The sequence below is a fragment of the Myotis davidii genome, unplaced genomic scaffold (assembly GCF_000327345.1).
Source record: "Myotis davidii unplaced genomic scaffold, ASM32734v1 scaffold370, whole genome shotgun sequence".
Lineage (NCBI taxonomy): Eukaryota > Metazoa > Chordata > Mammalia > Chiroptera > Vespertilionidae > Myotis > Myotis davidii.
Genome location: NW_006288615.1, coordinates 15,278,152 through 15,290,087, shown reverse-complemented (window position 1 = coordinate 15,290,087; position 11,936 = coordinate 15,278,152). Strand labels below are relative to the sequence as shown.

At 33.6% G+C, this 11,936-nt stretch overlaps 1 protein-coding gene across 1 annotated transcript in view; it reads right to left on the bottom strand.

Moving 5' to 3' along the window:
- Positions 1-2,260: 2,260 nt before the first annotated feature.
- ATF2 (activating transcription factor 2) overlaps positions 2,261-11,936 on the bottom strand; it is an 83,304-nt gene continuing 73,628 nt past the window's right edge. Inside the window, 3 exon segments of the mRNA XM_006760596.2 lie at positions 2,261-4,606; positions 4,608-4,813; positions 10,592-10,697. Of these exon segments, the coding sequence (XP_006760659.2) occupies positions 4,583-4,606; positions 4,608-4,813; positions 10,592-10,697 (336 nt within the window). The 3' untranslated portion in view covers positions 2,261-4,582.

The following is an 11,936-nucleotide window of genomic DNA, read 5'->3' as shown; positions in this document are numbered from 1 at the left end:
CGCCCCCCTGGGTTTCTGATCACTGTCAGTGGCAGGTGGCTTCTTCCCTTTCGCCTCCCTGCATTGTGCCTACATATGCAAATTAACCACCATCTTGTTGGCAGTTAACTGCCAATTTTAGTTGGCAGTTAACTGTCAATCTTAGTTGGCAGTTAACTGCCAATCTTAGTTGGCAGTTAATTTGCATATAGCCCTGACTAGCCAATGAAAAGGGTATTGGTCGTACGCCAATTACCATTTTTGTCTTTTATTAGATAGGATATCACTTCTTTACTCATTCACCTAAAGATGGACACTTAGGTTGCTATAGTATCTTGACTATTGTAAATCATGCAGCAATAAACATAGGGGTGCATATAACTTTTTGAATTAGTATTTTTGTTTTCTTTGGATAAATGCCCAGAAGTGGAATTGCTGGGTTGTATGGCCATTCTATTTTTAGTTATTTGAGGAATCTCCATACTATTTTCCATAGTGGCAGCACCAGTTTACAATCCTACCAATGATAATGGATAATGCAAAAGGGTTTGTTTTTGGAGAATAATGGTATTGATAATTCCCTCAGTTCCTCATAGACCTCACATATGCATTTGTTCCCAATTATAAGAAACTCAGACAACTCTATATCATCTTAAATCCTGCTAAATAAACCCCAGTAAGTAATTTTTGCCTAATTTTTGTGCCAGGCTATGAAAAAGTTGATCTTCTTAATTTACATGTATGACATCATTTCTTGAGCTAGAATTTTTTAACAGAAGTTACCATGGTTTTAGCATGCATTACCTCAGAAGTGATTTTTTTCTGAAGATATGGGTAAACAATGCGATTTAACAGCCTTTAAATCGTGTATATATCCCACGTTCAAAGGCTGTTAAATCGCGTTGTTTACCCCTAAATCACTTCTACTGTCATGGTAAACAACCTGCTTCCCTATTTATAATGGTTTGGCCCTCTAGGAACTTCAGTGTGAAATTATACCTAATTTGCCTACAAACGTCAGGTCGTCATAATAATCTGGCCACTCAGTGTAAATTCTTAGTGTCACACATCAAAATCTATAGTCTCAGATGTAGAATTATCAAAACTGTATTTAACAGTAAGGACATAAGTGAGAGCTAAGACATTATCTTTCCTGTCATCTAAAATACTAGTAAACATGCCTTTGCGCTTTTAACACGTCAGTTGTCAAACTGTTACAGAAATGCGCCAGCTTGTCTTCATGCAATCTTTTCTCTCATATCACATAATCCAAATTAAGCACATGTCAGAATGTGTACCTTAAAATAAAAAATAGCCATGATTCTTTGTATCTTCAGATTTATTTAATCGGAGATAACACTGAAACATTACTCTATATGCTGTAGCAAAACTAGTCTTTTTCTTCAACCAGCACTAACCACTTCTAATACCATATAACACACAAGCTACTTACTGTGTTGTGTTTCCCAACACACACCCTCCCCTGCCATGTAGAATGAATGCAAGCTTCACAAAGGCAGGATATTTGGGTGCTGGTAATTGGTGTATTCCAAGAGCCAATGAATAGCACCTAGTAGCACTCATTCACTGAATAAAATGATGTGATAGGAGCCCTGGCCGGATGGCTCAGCTGGTTGGAGCATCATTCTGTTGTGTACACCAAAGTTTGATTCTCAGTTGGGGTGCATACATTGGGTGAGAAATGATGGCACAGATCAGGGTGATTGCAGTGTAAATGGTGAGATGTGGCTGAATTCTGGTTTATTCTGAAGGTAAAACAAACTGTTTCCCAGCGAGTGAGCTGTGGACTGTGAAAAGAGGGGAAATGAGAATGACAAGGTTGTTCTGGCTTAAGCAACTGGAAGAATGGAGTTGCCATCAGTTAACTTATGGAAGACTGTGGGAGAATTCTATGTGAGGGTAGGGTGGGGGAAGACCAATAGTTCAGTGTTGGATATGTTACTAGTATATTTAAGATGTTTTGTCAGGGATGCACCAAGAGACACCAAAGGCTGGTGGATCTGTGTGTGGGTGAATTTGAAGGAATGTTTCAGGTTAGGGACCTGAATTAAAGATTCATTGTACATGAATGGGGCTTAAACCGAATGCTGAGAAACAAGGAATAAGGCCTGAGCACCCTGCAGTGAAAAAGTCTTTGAGAATGAATAAATTTTATCACAGAAATAGAGTATCAGTTCTTCTCAGGTGATAAATGCCCTGAAGGAAAAAAAAATATCATCAGGTGATGCTACTTTATGAAAGACAGGTAAGAACAAGCCAATTATGAACATAATTTAAAGATAGAATTTATTCTCTGATGGTTTACTCATGCAAACTGCACATGAAAGAAAATAGTACAGTTTGTGTAACATTGCAAATATAAGGACTCAAAATGCTAGGTACAGAAGTAGTGTGACATCCTGAAAGTCCAAATGGAATTTGTGTTTATACAACTAATAATGATTTTTATTTGCTGAGTACAGACTGATTTACAATGAAAGTTTTGCTAACGTTGGTAAGCTCATTAACCGTTTACATGACTTCTTACATCTATGTAGCTTTATTTTACAGTTGCAAGAATTCCTGTTATCAAAGAACTTTAACTTGCATAAATAATAAAATGAAAGGAAAATGCACCAAAGGACTTAGGAGAGAGAAAAATTGAGGCTTTTCCTAACCCATCCAAACTACAATAAAAATAGCCTTCTTGCAAAATTCATATTTTGTGCCTTTGAGATCAACTCCTTAGCATAATTATGGAAAAATCATGATTAGAAATTGATTACTTTAAAATTATAAAATCAGTTAAAAATTTTAAAAAATTTAGAAGAATTATCAACTAAAATGTTCTCAGTTTTAACAAACCAAACAATAAGATTCCTATTATCTTCATAACTTAAAAGTCCTAAAATGTCATTTGTATAATTTGAATGCTTCCCAGTCTGGAACTTAGGCAGGTGAGATATTTCCTTGAGTTGTCAAGGATATTCCATGTAGATTTTAAATGTCAGTCTCATTAGGAGATGGCACTGAGACTTTAGCAAAGAGTGTAGTATGGATGCAGAACAAACTACACAACTTATTATAAATGCATTATAGATATTTACATAATGGAATCCTGCTTGAATGCCAGAAGTTGCTACTGGGTAGGACTCATAACTATGTTACAAAGTTCTCTTACACACATCTACTACTTTTAAATTTTTAACAATTTAGTCTATTTTAAAATATTGTACTGTATTTTGAACGTAACTGCAGAATAAAAATAGATAATGGCACATTAGAAAACTCAGTATCCCACAGATGACTGGATAATGAGAAAAGTGTACCTACAATCATCTCATCAGAAACAAACTACATCATGGAATGTTAGTTATCCAAGCCTGCACAGTAATGACGTTTTAAATTGCAATCACCTATTGGCCAGCATCACACTGAAGGCATCGTTAAACATTCAAGCAAAGATTGCTGGCATAAACTATTGAAAGACACAAACACCCACACACACACACACAAATACTCTCTCTCACTCACTCTTGCTTCCCACTTTATAATTACATTGTTCTAAAGATAGATACTGATTTTTTCCCCACAAGAAACGTTATCAAAATTTGCTACTAAAAGATGACAGTGCTTTCACAAGAATAAGTACAAGTTAGCTTGCAAGTACAAGACAATGGGGGTAAACAGTCTTAAATTTTCTAAGTAGTAATTTTAGGCTTTTCTGGCAACTATACCATACTTGATTATGCATAAACTTCTCAGTTTGTAACCTGAAACCTGAAAAAAACACCCAAAAACCTAATTTCAAAAAATTATTAGATATCTGATAACCCTGTATTGTACATTATATAATTTCATATTTTATTAGCTTCAAAACATAAGGTTTAAAATACTGAAGTTAAAACTTGAAAAATAGTCATTTTTGAAATGATAAAGGATTCCAAAATTCATGTTTACTTAAAATCTTTACAAAGAAAAATGCACTATTCATGATCTTGATTTAGTTTAAGATTAAGTGTGCATAAAAGCACTGTATGTCTTCTACCATGTTTTCACTCAAAAAGTGTTTTCTAATGTTCTTCCTTTTGCATAATGTGCAAAATAAAAGGCAAAAAGGTTAAAAGCAACTTTCTTTCTCTTGCTAGTGCTTTATGACTTTGTTAACGTACAAAGTCAATAAGGATTTAAGCAGAACTTTGGTATAAATGATATAACAATATTACCATCACAGTTGAGGGATAAAAGGTGGTCAAAAGAAATGGAAGTGGGAAGAGAGATTCAGGAACACCCCCATTTATTAAACACCACCAAATTAAAAATGGAATAAACCACAATGAATTATAATACAATTTATACATTGAGCACAGAAAAATTAATCTAACAATATTTATAAAAAAGCAAAATCAGCCTTTTTCCAGAGAATAAAAACTGTTGTTCAGTCTGATCATCAACTGCTGCTACCCCAACTTTAGAGCCAAATTTAATTTCAAGTAAAAAAGAAAATTTACAACCACAGATTTCGCATAAATGGAAACTGGTCTTTCCTTGATTTCCCTTTGAAGTCACTAATGAGTATCTAAAACTGCTGCACTGCAGGTTTCTAATCAACTTCCTGAGGGCTGGGCCTGGGAGGAAGGAGCCATTACGATCTGAGAAAGTGCAGGCTCTGTACTCTGGTCCGCCATCTGGGTGAGGACTGAAGTGGCTACAGCTTCTGCCTTGGAGGTTGAACTGACTCCATTGGATGTGCTGACAGAACTATGCTGTATCGCTTCCGTATGTGGACTACTTGGCACTGACAGGTCTTCTGAACTATCATCTTTATCAGCAGCTGAGTGGAAAAAAGAAAAATTTCTCAGTTTCTTAAAATACTGTAAGAATGTTTCAGTAGGCTGAGTCCATATACAGAGTAAAAAGTGACAAGATATTCTGTAAAATCAGTGATTTAGAAAAGTCGGTATGATGGGAACTGAGTAACTGAAAGGTGGCTGTAAGACATGAAGTGGGCATTTTATCCCCAAAAGGTCAAACAAAGGCACAACCACACACATGGAAACATCTGGGTACCCAGTGCCTCAGAGAATAAAGCTGAAGAAATATGTGCTAAATAGAGTTAAACTGGGGTAGGAACTTGGGAGAAAGACCCCCATCGCTATAATCAAACCCTTATCAAACAACACATTTAACAAAACCAATGTTTGTCTACATCTCATTCTTATTAAAAGATAAAAAAATGGATTGCCACATGCATAAACAAAATGAATTCTTATATACAAATTACATCTTCAAATTATTCCCTCTGCAGTCTCCAGAACTATATTTATTCTAGCTGACTTTCCATCTCCTGCAGCACTGGGTGATTACAACACCTGATTCTAATGATGCAGACACATGAGAATAAGCAATATTTAGAATTTAAATGCCACCAGCTGTTATAGTTGCATGAATTAACTGAGATTCAAATAAAAATCTACATAAAAGTCTACAATTAAATATATTCAGGAAAGGGCATTCTATTTATAAAAATAAATCTACCAATTTGTAGGCTTTTGAATAACAAATCTCCCATATATTTTTTATTACAGAAAATAATCCAATAATCTCATTTAGTGAAAAATTTGATAGGCACAACACACAAACAGTTATAGTGTATTAAGTTATGAGACACAATGACAACACAAACACCTATGAACCGAGCCCCCAACTCTGAAAGAGAACATTGCCTTAGTAACCCTGATGCTTCCTAGCAGCTCCTCTTTACCAAAGATAATTACCGTCTGCTATTTCTTTAACCATTCCATATTTTTTCTTTCAAGTTTTGCCAAGTAGGTATGTATCCCTAACAATACTGTTTAGCTTGTTTACTAATGAACATTCTAAAAACAGTATCATACTGGACATATTCTTTTGCACCTTGTTTTATTCACTTGGCATTAAAATAATTTTTATTTAGTGTTTAGAAGAGACAATTAGCAGGCTTTCTATCAAATCTGAGAATGCATACCGGCCTTCTTCTCAATGGCTAAGTCCCCATTCTGAAAGTCAATTATTAAAAGGTCTGCACCCTATGAAGCAGAACTTATCCTATGATTTATAATATGGAAGACGGAGGGGGAGGAACCCCACAAAGCACAACTTTTATTCAAATAAAATTCCTTATTCGGAGGGTTTTCGTAAATATAGTAATTTTTAGGAATTTTGACATACTTGCCCTCAATTCACTGATTTTTGGAAAGCAGATTTTAATAAATATAAGTGAGAAAGAATCCTATCTTCTCCATAATCTGCTATGAATGCAAAACCACATCCTTGGATAAAAATTTGACCTCAAGTTATAATAAAAAAAGTCACAGTAACTCTTTTAAAATTATAGTAAATGTTATAAAACACAATTTCAATGGCCAACACAATAGTTTTGTGTTCAAAGAAAACACTAGAGACTACTAAAAAGCCCTCTTTGTTGATGTGACCACTAATCTTCAACAGGACAGCAAACTGACGTTTCTCTCAAGGTTAAGTTCTAGGGGTGCACCAGCTTTCAAAAATAAAGAGGCTGATCTGTGATGAGTGTAATAAGGAAATGTAAATATATAGTGAAGGCAATGACTCAAAATTAAACAGTACATTCTAAGGAATAAGTGATTGTCTCCAGTCTTTCAGAATTAGGTAACGCAAATCTTTAGGCTATACAAAGAACAGGTACTCACTTATAAATTTTGTAATTATAAACTTTATAAAGACCTTTATAATGTGATATATCTGCACCCATATCCATTTCCAGAAATTACTAGTATAATCACAAGTACCAGACAGATACAAGAGATCTTACGGCACTCAAGAGCCATTTTCAGGCCTATATAAGTTTAAAGAAACTAGCTGTTTGACAATTCACTCTTTAAAGTTCTCTACCTCTGTTCATATATATTTTCAATACTGAAAATAGGGTATGGCAAAAGTAAGTTCACAATTGTTTGTATGGAAGATAATAAAAATAAAAAATAAATAATAATAATACAAGAATAAACTGTTTTGTGTACTCACAACTGTAAACCTACCTTTGCCCCAACTATATAAGTTCTCAAGGACATTTGGGACCAAGAAGCTTTTCTTCCCACTTATGATTATAGAAAAAACTATTATATAATTTTAATTATGCTCAGTGATCTAGAGAATATGACTTAATGGCAATAAGATCACTCTTGTGCTTTATTCTTGATGGAATCCAAACATTTAGAAAATATACTTTCATTCACATTTTATACTACTTGACTCTTAAGGTGCCAACTGTCACAGTTTTCCCATGACTGAGGGTTAAAACTGCAACCCTGTGACAGTGTGACTTTAACTGTCACCTTTACCCATAAGATTTTGTAATATTCCTTAATTTCTACTAAACCTTAGTTTTCTCTCTCAAATGTTTTGAAAGAATTAGCACTACAGCTCACCACCATTAGTAATTGCTGTGTGCAACATGATTAACAATGTTAGGTATTTGTGAATTTCCCCATATTTTCTATAAAATTTAAATATTCACTTAGTCAATCTCTATATTTACCTTAACTATTAAACAACAGAGAAGTTGTATTTTTGCAAAGACTTCAAATTTGAAAATAGACATTACTTTAAAATTTCTACAAAATCCAATTATCTCCCCAGAGCTGAAGAGAACAAATTTTATGCTACAACTATACTTGTTAATTGACTATCTAGATGACGAGACAGGAAAAAAGGCAGGTATAGTTCCCCAAATTAAAAATGTCTTTCATTCTCACAATATAGTATAATAGATATTCACTAAAAACTTATTCATCTAGATTTTCAGTCAGTTTATTTAAGGGTATAGGACATAAACCCATACACCTAAACATTTAAAAATACCTTTGTAAATTATTGACTAAAATGAAAAATTGGCTTATATTTGCTGAACATATTCTGCCTAGAGAATAGAAAGAAAGCTGTTGGGATTATCTAATAAGTTACCTAGGATTTAAAAATTGTAGATACTTTTGAATTGAATGCAATAAGAGTTAATTTTCTTTCTAGTTTATAGAATCAATTATACATTTACTTTTGAACTATACTATCAAAATTCATGGTAACTCTCTTAAGAAAACCATGTATGTATAATGCTGAACTCAGTAGCTTCTATATGAAATTATGTTAAATCAGATGGGAGCCCAAAAGGCCTCATCCCTGCAGCAATCATTGTTAATACAAACTCCAAACATATTTCTACATGGGCTCAATTTACTCCACAATGTGTTTCACCATCCTGTCAAAATAGTCGACTAGATATCAAGTATACACTAACTGAAATAAAGAGTAATTTACAGGAATTCAAGTGTAGGGCAGAAGATTCTGAGAATCAAATCCATGATTTGGAATACGAGGAAGCAAAAAACACCCAATCAGAAGAGCAAAAAGGTAAAAGAATCCAAAAATATGAGGATAGAGTAAGGAGCCTCTAGGACAGCGGTTCTCAACCTGTGGGTAGCGACCCCTTTGGGAGTCGAACAACCCTTTCACAGGGGTCGCCTAAGACCATTAGAAAACACATATATAATTACATATTGTTTTTGTGATTAATCACTACGCTTTAATTATGTTCAATTTGTAACAATGAAAATACATCCTGCATAGTAGATATTTACATTATGATTCATAACAGTAGCAAAATTACAGTTATGAAGTAGCAACGAAAATAATTTTATGGTTGGGGGTCACCACAACATGAGGAACTGTATTAAAGGGGTCGTGGCATTAGGTAGGTTGAGTACACAGCTCTAGGACAACATCAAGCATACCAACACTCGCATTGTGGGCGTGCCAAAGGAGAGGAGAAAACAAGCTATTGAAAACCTATTTGAAGAAATAATGACAGCAAACTTCCCCTACCTGGTGAAAGAAATAGACTTATAAGTCCAGGAAGCAGAGAGTCCCAACAAAAGGAAACCAAAGAGGCCCACACAAAGACACATCATAATTAAAATGCCAAAGGTTAAAGACAAAGAATCTTAAAAGCAGCAAGAGAAAAGCAGTTAACAAGAAGAGCAGCAGGAAGAAAAAAGGTAAAAAATACGAACAATAAAATGGCAATAAATACATATCAACAACTGAATCTAAAAATCAAAACAAACAAACAAGGAATCTAATGAACAAAATAAACCAATGAATAAAATAGAACCAAAGACATGGAAACATGGAACAGATTTGACAAATCTCAGAGGGAAGGGGGTGGGAGGTGGGAAGAGATTAATGAAAGAACTTATATGCATTACCTATGGACACAGACAATAGGGTGGTGAAGGCTTGGGGCAGGGCAGAAACCAAGTGGAGGAGGGAAATGGGAGGAAAAAAGGGGACGTGTAATAATCTCAACAATAAAGATTTTAAAAAATTATTAGCTATCAAAGGACTGAGATCTATTTGCTCAAAACTGACAAAAATCAATGTTCTATATATGGCAATAGAGTTGCTAAATCTATTGGATCTTTTAAATTAAAAAATATTGCCCATTCTGATGAAACTGCTTACAATGACTACAGTTGAAGATGGTGGCCATTAAGTTTTATCTTGAGCACCTGAGGAACAGTTTGCATCCCATATAAAATGTTTCTTTCTTTTGAATCACTGACACTGGCAAATTAAAATAAAGTGGATACATATGGTTGAAACAATCTTCACATTTACAAATATCCTGAAATACCTCTAACTCATAAAAACGAAAGCTGTGGGTTATGTATTATGAACGTTGCCTAATGCATTCCCAGTTCTGTTATTTGTTACAAATTTATGTACAATGGACAGGCCATTTATTCAAGAGTTACAGCTGGTTCCAACATTGTGCATATTACCAAAAAGAAGGACATTACAAGAATTAAAAAACACAATTAACCTCTAAAATGCTGAAAATGGAAGAACCTCATTTTTAGGGAAAACATTTAAGAGGAAAGTGATAAGCAGATAATGTTCTATTTTAGCATTTTTATGACTAACTAGAAGATTGAATACAAAGTTTCACAATAATTAAAAACCCCACATACAATGCTGATATCTAAGAACAATAGGATCTGATACTGTAAATAGATACTACATACAGGTGTCCCCCTAAAAAATGTATACACATTTTAACAGCTTGATAGCTCAATTTTGAAAAGGAAATGTATTTTAATAAACACTGACTATGATTATTAAAAGTGAGTGTATAAATTTTTGGGGACACCCTATTTTAGTAAAGACAGTTGATTTAAAAAATACACATCATTACTCAACAAAGGCTGGACGGGAAATGCTTCACCATGTCAATCTAAGACAAAGTGTTATACTGGGGTGATAAACAAAATAATCATCAGTATTTATAGTATATTTTAAGTTATTAACTAACCCATTTTGCTAATCCATAGTAATCCCTAAAATAAAAGCTAGAAATAGGAAATTTTTAAAAATAGATTCTAAGAAGTATACCCCATTCCCTAATAACCTTGTAGAAGTCTGCTATTTTATATTAAATATAGAAATTTCAGTCTCCGTTTTTTGATGGAAGCTTGGTTCACTGTGGCAGTATTTCACTGATGTAGCCTAAGGCTGTAGGTAATGGAACATTACTCACTGTGATAGCCAGATTTCTTCTGCATGGCGGTTACAGGGCAATCTTTATGAGCCAGAAGAAGCTGTTTCAGCTGTGCCACTTCATTTCTCAGCAGGGTGACTTCACTCTGGAGAAGAGACAAGTTATGTACCTTACCAGCATCAGATTAAACATTTCTTACTGTTTAAAACAAGGGAAGGTTAAGATACCGAAAACTGAACATCTTTAATGGAATATCAAGGAATAAACAAAATATGCTGCTTAAATATGTTTAATCAGTACATATCAGTTTTCTATTTTAGCATTTGTATAAAAACTGCAACTTTTATAAAAATTTAAGATAACACAACTAGACAACATATTTTAAAGTTTTTATATTACTATTTGCCTTGAAGCTGCTTATTACATATTAGAGATTACCTGTCGAAGATATTTTTTATTATATGTTACATGTTCTTTTGTTTGAATAATTAGAGACATCAAGGGAGTCAGGATAAATTTTTAGTCATCTATTCACTTGAAAATGAAAAATTTATCCTGAAAACTCAATCAAGTTTCTAAGAAACTTGGAAAAGCTCCTTATGGGAAACCACAATAACCAAGGATTCACAGATACCTAGAATGCAATGCAAGACACTGTGTTGGACACGAAACCAAAAAAGTAAATGTAATATCTAAAAGGCAGAGTTGCCTTTGACCTAGACAATTCGTACATATCTAAATTTAAATCTGATAAATCAATGGTGATTTGTACTATTCCTTATTACAAAACAAGCAAGTCAGCTTTTGTATTAGATACATTAATCTGGAAAATTCTCTGTAAAAGTTCCAAATTGAGAGAATCCAGTTAATTTTATTGGGTCATCCACAAATATTAAAGACATATAGATTAATGATAATTATCAATGCTCAAGAGTTAGAAATAATGTGAATTTAACAAATTGATAACATAAAAATCTTAATTTACAAATACCTCTACTTATTTTAACTTACATTAACCTTAACTATGCAGATTTCATCCATGAACCCAAAATTAAATGAAGAAATATAGCAAAAGGATGTACACAAAGCTCAGGCACTTCATTTTCCACCCCTGAGTCTCTTATGCAGAAAACTTAATGTAAAATAATTTAGCAGATTAGATTCATTAGGTCTCCTGATGTGACTAATGACAAACAAAAAAATCAAAAGAATAAAAATTATGCAATCTAAAGGCAAGTCTTTTGGGTCAAATAGTTCCTCACACCCCAATAATAATGAACTGCAACACTGTGTTAAAGCACAAAACAAAAATTGATGCTCATAATAAAACTGAACCGTTAGTAAAAGGGTTAAATTGTTTAGAATATTCTATTTGAGACAAGAA